This window comes from Narcine bancroftii, chromosome 5 (genome assembly GCF_036971445.1).
Source record: "Narcine bancroftii isolate sNarBan1 chromosome 5, sNarBan1.hap1, whole genome shotgun sequence".
Classification (NCBI taxonomy): Eukaryota; Metazoa; Chordata; class Chondrichthyes; order Torpediniformes; family Narcinidae; genus Narcine; species Narcine bancroftii.
This window is the reverse complement of record NC_091473.1, coordinates 79,986,408-79,994,492: the sequence shown is the minus strand read 5'-3', so window position 1 is coordinate 79,994,492 and position 8,085 is coordinate 79,986,408. Positions and strand designations below refer to the sequence as shown.

The window sequence follows — 8,085 nt, the reverse complement described above, 5'->3', positions numbered from 1 at the left end:
CTCAATGCAAAGAATATTGAAACCATAAGTAGATAAAATATAGCAAATAAAATGATGCTGCAACTCAAAACAACACATGTAGAAAATTATATCCTGACCACTTAATTTTCGTGCATAAGCTGGGTCTCTTTAATCTTATTTCCTTTAAATTCTAGACCAGAGTTCCTGATATAAACATGAGTCTTAAATATTTTGATTTAGGCTTTGTTCAGTGAATAATTTGGGCTAAAGCTTTCATAAGATGCAAAATAACTTTTGTTTAATTTTTATTTAAGCACCTTCTATTGCAAAATTGCCTTTTTCAATGCTGTGCAAGATCCACCCTCAATGCACCACTGATTCAGATGCTATGATGGTACGTCATAGTCACAAGAAAGAGCAAGTAGAGGCTGGGCGCTCTGTGAATAAAAGGTTTTTAAACCAGTGCTGTTTTCTCTAGGGAGTTGACTGTCAAATTTGCATAAGGAGATGGAGTTTGCCAAGTAATCTGCCATTTGCTATTGCTCTCCAGCAGAAAGAAATTGGTCTGTTTCACTTGTTTCCATCTTACAGCATTTTGTCTTTCTGCACTTGTTTTCATTTTTACCTGTTCCTAATTGCAACTTGAAGTTGGGAGTTGGGTCGTCTTAAATAGGATTAACAGCCTTTCAGAGATCCTACTGCAAAAAAAAAATCAATGAAACACCCAAAGCATAAAAGGATAAACCTTTGTTCTCTGTTTTACTGATGGTGAAATTGTATATTGGCAGATGACTACTAATTAACCTTCGCACCTCTACAGAAATGAAAGTTGTTTCGAGTTCCCACCAAGAAATGACTTGCAAAGCAGCAAGCACCTAATATTTTATTCATAGAATTTTCTAAAGGATTATTACCATGTCACGGACATGGCAAGAATAGGAAATATTTTTAGATCAAAATATGCAAGTTCACACCTTGTTCCAGAGACTTCAGGGTTATTCAGACCAATTCTGAAATACCCTGCAGAGCACATTCTCTGGTTCCTTGGTTTCTTGTCTCTTGACCAGTATAACAATGCACCTTGGTTGTTGCCTCATGGCTGCTTGTTAGCTTTTGAGCAAATTGACTGTTGCATTCCAAATGGTGCTGTTATAATAACACCATATTGTGGATGCCTAATTTGCTAAAGATGTCTGGTTTTTTTTGGTTATGAAAGCTGTTATAAATGCATGTTATGGAGTTTAAAAACACTGGTCATGGAAAGTAAAAACTGACCAACAGTTGAGGGAACATTGTGTTTGTTGAAGGAACAAAGAGAATTCATGTTTGAGCTTCCCACTGCTTCCACCTGTGATTCCCAATGGAAATAATGGCATCTGGAATTTGATCCACATTCTCACAGTAAATCTTCCTATAAATCGCTGCTGTTATTTTTTTCTGTTACTTGTTAAAGTGCTGATTACCATAGTCGCAGCATTTACTTTCAATTTTATATTTTTCTTCATGTTGCTCTAATAAATTCTAAAATGATGTCCTGCTCCTGTTATCAGCCGAGCCTACCCTTCATATATTTTTCTTTTCCTGCCCTAAGCCAAGGCAACTCTTGCAAGCTTCCACTGAAAGGCTCAATTTTTTGTACTGTATTTAAACTTCCTATCCAAAGATGACATTACTGATCCTATTTCCACTTTAATTGTTTAATGTTTTGATTTGATGGCACAAAGCTCATGACAACTTTTTTACTGTTATGAAGAACACAACACTTTTCCTGTATCAAAATGTCCCTGTTTATTTTTATTAATTCTATAATTTATCATGTTTCCACAATGAGGTATAAAATAAAACTTGCAAATGATTAAAGGAGGTGCATTTTCATTGGATAACCCTGCTGTTTTAATAAGTGATGTATTGAACCACCACCACTTTGAATATGCAGTTTCTGAAGGCAGTCCACAGTAGAATGTGTACATTATACTGAAATATCTCAGATGTTAAATGTGTCTCTCTATTTATTGACACAAATATCCAGGGAATGGAGGGATACCTACCAGGGGCAAACAGCAGATTTTTAGGTTTATTTAGACATAATGTATGGGCCAAAGGGCTTGTTCCTGTGCTGTACTGTATCATAATGTTAAAGATTGTATCAAACTTGGACTTCTGCAAGTAATGTGTTTAGTTCTTGTGATCAAAGTGTCTCAGTTATAAGTACTACAGAGAATAGTCTCTATTTTTCTATTCCAAGGATCTTACCTATGTAGAAGCATGAAATAACAGGTTTGATCTTTTGAGCCTAACTTGATTGTGAGTTCAACTCTTAGTCTCCCTTAACCACATCCTTATCGATAATTCATGTAACTGCCTCTAATCATCTTTTGAGAAAGTTTTCCAAACCTCAACCGTCAAGAAAATTTTTAATCTTAAATGGGTGTTGCTATTTTTAAACAGGAAGCATCTCATCCAAATTTTTTTCTCACAAGAGGGAATGTCCTGTTCACCCTATTGACACCCTTCAGTTCATCTGTTTTGATCAAGTTCCCTATTTAAGCGTGAAACAAAAGTTTCCAGTCTATTACCATACTCTTGAGTATAGTCAATGGCTTAAACAATGGTGCGTAGCCTCAACTTTTATTGTAAAGAGAAATTAATGCAAATGTAGCTTTAATTGGCTTTTCTAATTACAATATGATCCAGGATACCTTGGGATCTTGACGCTGCAAGCTTCATTTGTTTTTTTTTTGTTTCTCAATGCCTGATCTTCACCCACTCTTCCCCTGTTTATATACATTTTGAAACCTTGTGAACTTGTAATGCAACTGATTGCACTCGGAGACTTGAGAGGAGCACAAACGTGATTTTAATAGGTTACAATCAATAGCCAGTATATACAATAGTCCTCAGGTGAATCTGAGCTAAGGCAGGAAAACCAGGGTTTATATTGGGGTAGGTGAGGGTGGAGCCAATCATCTGAATTATAGTGAATTCCTGTTCACTACAGTCCTCTTCAAAGGTTTACTTTCTTGCCTACCTTTGTCTCATAGGCAAATTTAGGAACCATATTTTGTCCAAATTTATTAAATTGTAAAAGAAGAGCCTCCAATGTGATCCTTGCATCCTGTCAATTAGATAGTTTCCTAAGACCCAATCTTCTATTCGCAGCACTATTTGCTTTAATTTTCCTCAATAACCTTTGCTGCATCTTATCAGGTTTCTTCTGGAAATTCTACTTTCATATATGCAGTGCTTTCCCTTCATCTAGCAGCTATTCTCAACAGGGCCATACGTCCTTGGGAGCCACAATGCATTTAGCAGGTGGGGTGATGCACAGACTAAAATCATATCAAACCAACTTTGAACAGAGTCTGGAGTGGGGCAACAAAAAAACTGAGAATGGTTGATATTCTGTACTGATATTAAACAACTTCCCAAATACAATTTAGACCCACTCACTGTTTAAGTAAACTGAAATTTTATAGGTTACACGTGGCTAATTGTCCTTTTAATGATAATTCAGTTTAATTTAGAAAAGGTAAACGAACTCTTTGGCAGTGCCCAGCATCTACAGATTTTCTTGTTTAACTCCTTTGCTCCTTGGGTTTTTATTTTCTCCATTGCCCTTTTTTTTCCATTCCTCCCAAAGAGTATAATTTTAAATGGATTACTACAGGGAATGGTGACCTAAATAGAAGTTATTATTTATTGCAACTTTCCCAAATAATTTTCTTCCTGTAATGCTTATAAATTCTAATGAGGACACACAATGTTTAATGGTGAAATAATTAATGATATTCACTAATTTTGTGTGTATTATATATTATAACATGTATATTTTGTAATATGTACAATTTGTATATAATACACTATATAATACACTATCTGTGTGTGTATATATGTATGTGTTTTTTTATATACTCTTGCTTTTCCTTCCATGCATATAAAACGAGTATAATTTATGTGAGAACTTGGGGGGGGGAAAATACTTTAATCACAAAACTGAGAGTAGGGAGGCCAAAGGGAATACCTCTGGCTAATCATCCTAGCAGAGGCAAATAGTGCTGTGAGACAAATCCAGCGAGCCTCGGCCATATTCGTGATCTTGTGCATCATTGGTAGTAGTCTGTCCAGCAAATAAACTAACCAATGACGGTCTATATTTTTTACATAGAAACTTCCAAAAAAAAAGCATACTTAACTCCAATGTGTCCCGATATCATTTACACAGGGATACATTTAGGGAACTTTTACACAGCCTTCCTGTGTTGCGGAGTTTGTTGTGGGGGGAACGTTGTATTCATTAGGCCTGACTCTTACGAAGTGGCTGTGGTCAATTTACGCTGCAGCCGCTCCATAACAATATGTAGGGGACATGGAATCTTCATAAAAATCTGTCCTGACATTTTTACATTGTCACCGAGGCAGAAATTTTCCTGACATTTTCTGCTGTTCAGTGACTGTAAAAGTGCTTGATATCCTCGTGCCCCAGGAAAACTCCCAATTAGGGTTTTTAGCCTGCAGGCATGGAAAGTGCAGGATTTATCCTGTATGACCCCTACTTTTCAGGGGAAGCCTGCAGTCTAAATCACGCCACAAAACTCACCTCATGAATTCAACATCCAGCTATGACTTGTACCACATTGCTCTCTGGAAGAGCACAGGGACTTAACGACCACAAGGTGAGTAATTTATGTTAATTTCCAACATTGCTGTCCAAATAAACCCACCCCAGTCACACTGTCTTGCCCCTCTTCCATCAAGCAGATGCATGAGCTTGAAAACAGCCTGATTCAAAGACTGTTTATTTGCTTCCGTTATAAAGAGTATTGAGTGGACATTTCATTGATTGGAGATGATAGTCCTGTAGTGTTTAGCTATACTTATCTCTATTTTTTAACTTGCAGTATCACCACACCCTGCATTTTAGTTTTATTATTGGACTACCTACAATGCTTTGGCATGAATTGAATAATTGTGTTGACTGAATAACAATCAAAACAACTATTCCTGTATATTGTCACATATAACAATAATTTAATACACTTTGATTTCAATACATTCAATTTAGTATACAGTAACACTCAGCCAAATTAACAGACAAATGGCAGTCAGAAATGGCCAATTCTAATGTGAACAAGAGTAAAGTTTAAAGCAGGAGCAGAAGTCTAGTTCTTGGTTCCTATAAATGTAATTGGACTAACCATATAAATATTGTGGCTACAGGAGTAGGTCTAAAGCTTTGCATCCTGTGGCGTGACTCACCTCAGAACCATCGGCAAGAAACATCCGGCATGTGATGGTCCTCACTTGGACCAGTGCAACTCCAACACTACATAGAAATGTAACATCTGACTGACTCGCCTCCCAAATCCATGATGTCTGTACCTAAAGAAAGATCTTGATCCTAATCAAATTGCTGTGATTTACATTTATAAACCGGGCTCATGAAGTCTTTAGTTTAATTATTCTCCCTATTAGCAAAGGCCCATTTGATGCTTCTTTACACCACCCCACTCCTTCCTGACAATGAGATGCTCCTTCCAATCTTTTTATCTGGAAAGAAACACTGTTGGCTGCAATTTTCATTCTATTTCCTACACGAGATAGCACAGGTCTAATTCTTCCACTCCTACTATCCCTAACCCTAGCACTCCCCCTCCCCCTCAAGATTATAACAGGGGTTTTGACACTCCTTACACTTTTCCACATAAACAAGGCAGATGAACACGTGCTGATTCTGCCACCCACAACCAATAATACACTTGGAATACTAAAGAGGGTTTCAGCACATAAAGGGAGAATTCAGATGGCATCTTCTGCAAGTACACAATGAAATATGCAAGGTACTGCTTGCAATTTGCAATGGGTTCACCAGGACTATAGTTGCATCAATTGGGTTTTCAGAAATAGTGAAATGATCAGAATTTTAGATAGGTGCAAACTTATCTTCCTGCTTTGAAACACTCATCAGGTTATATCTTGAATTTTTAAAGATACTCTGTTATATAGTTGGAATAATGTAAATTATTTTGTAACCACGTATGAATACATAGTAACTAACGCACCACTGTGTGGCATATGTATATGAGAGTGAGTGAATGGTTTCCTTAGAAGGCATGAGCAAAGTCTTTTCTGTTAATGAAATCTCGCATCTCTAAGAAGACTCCAAAGTAATTCAAGAGACATAACATGGTGGCAGTGGTATAAGAGAACAAGAATAAAGCCATGTAATTGATTATAAGTCACTGAAATATGAAAGGAAAGAAGAGAAAAAAAAACTATTACTGAAAAAAATGGCTGGAGCAACAGCAGTTCACCCAGTGATGGACTGGGGAGGCTGAAGACATTGTTGAATCATTTAAAAAGTTTCAGCAGAAGTGCAATTTAGCATTTACAAGCTATTTTAAAAATGCAACAGCAGAGGAGAAGGTCAGTTATGGACAGGAGAGCGAGGCCTTGATTTATTTAATAGCTGGGAGCTAATAAAGGTGGAGAAATATGATTCAGAGCAGATTTTTGCAAAGTTTGCTTCTCACCTTGAACCCAGGTCTAATCATAGAATTAAATGCTATGAATTTCAAGGTGTAATGCAAGAAACAGCTGAAACTGTTGATAATTGCCTCATGAGACTAAAAATTGTTGCTGCAAAGAGCAGATTTAAGGATATGGGGGGAAAGGTTAGATGATCAACTAATATGGGGGAGTGCCTATCCCAAAGTGCAAAAGTCTCTTATAGGGAAGGATAGCTTGAAGCTGGCTAACACTATAGACACAACCAGAGCCTTCAATGCCACGAGGATGCAAAAAGAAATCCATATCTATGCAGACCCACCCACAGAAAAGAGAAGGGTTGATACTAAAAAGAACACAAACAGAAAAGTGCAAACCACCCCCCCCCCCCCAAGACCTGAAGCAGACAACACCCCTATGATGACCAAAACAAATGCCACGCCTAAGGTTCTGAATGTAAAGCATGTGGTAAAGCAAACCACTGGGCAAATATGTGCAAGTCTAGTATGAAGAAAACAGTAATACCAGTGAAGAAAAAAGACAAGAAGACAAACAACATTGAGGATTCCGACACCCAAAAACTGGACATAGAATCCATACACCTTCACAAGATGTCAGGCGAGATGAAAGAAGGAAGCGAGTTGTACCAAGGATCCAAATACAGAGGACAATCCAGAACAAGCATACGATATTTAACATAAAGATGAAGTTGGATATTAGATCACAAAGCAACATCCTTCCACTCAGACTCTACTGCCATATATTTCCAAAGAACATAATAAAAAGGTATCCAAAAGTGCATTGGAAACAGCAAATGTCACATTAATGGCCTATGGTGGATCCGTGATCAAGCAGTTAGGGTGAGCCAAGATCAATGGCTGCCATAAGAGAAAGAACATCCTCTATATGTTCTGTGGTAGATGGAGGCATACAAGCAATTCCAGGTCTGGATAGCTGCCAGGAGTTGCAGTTGATCTCTGTCAATTATGAGATCTAGACAAAGAAGATATCTAAAAGGATCAACAGAAACACACAACAAAAAGAGGAAATGATTTCCATAGAAGTACCTGCCAGGCCATGGCACTCAGTGGGACTTGTTCACTGAGAATCAAGAGTGGTATTTAATAGTAGCCTGTTACTACTCTAAGTTACCATTCATCAAAGGGTGAAAGACCCGAGAATGACAACTATCACCTCAGAAATGAGAGCGCTCCTTGCTGAACAAGGAATACCGGAGCAAGTAATATGTGACAAATGAACACAGTTCACGTCACAACAATTCAGAAAGCTGGCTGCACAGTATGGGTTTGTCAACACTACATCGTTCCCATAACTACCCCAAAGGTCATGGGTTCACTGAAATACAAGCACTGTAAAACACTCACTAGTTAGGTGTCACAAAACAAAAGAAGACCCATACCTAGCTCTTCTATCATTATGAACAACACCTTTAAGGGCTGACTTGAAGTCCCTGGCAGAACCTCTAAATGGCAGGAGATGCACCCTCTAGAAGACCAAGAGGAGACCAGAAGAAGACTGGCTGACATGCAAGAAGAAGGACACCAGCATTATATGCACGCACATTGCCAGAACTCTTCAGAGGGCAGCATGTGCATATTC

At 37.8% G+C, this 8,085-nt stretch overlaps 1 protein-coding gene across 2 annotated transcripts in view; it reads right to left on the bottom strand.

Moving 5' to 3' along the window:
• Positions 1-8,085, bottom strand: part of LOC138763583 (fibronectin type III domain-containing protein 7-like) — a 71,115-nt gene that overhangs the window by 19,067 nt on the left and 43,963 nt on the right. Inside the window, exon 12 of one of the 2 annotated variants that reach the window (XM_069937981.1) lies at positions 407-659. The exons of the other annotated variant lie outside the window; for it this stretch is intronic. Within the exon in view, the coding sequence (XP_069794082.1) occupies positions 657-659 (3 nt within the window). The 3' untranslated portion in view covers positions 407-656. Of the gene's footprint in view, positions 1-406; positions 660-8,085 lie in introns of those variants that run through there. 2 annotated transcript variants of the gene reach the window in all.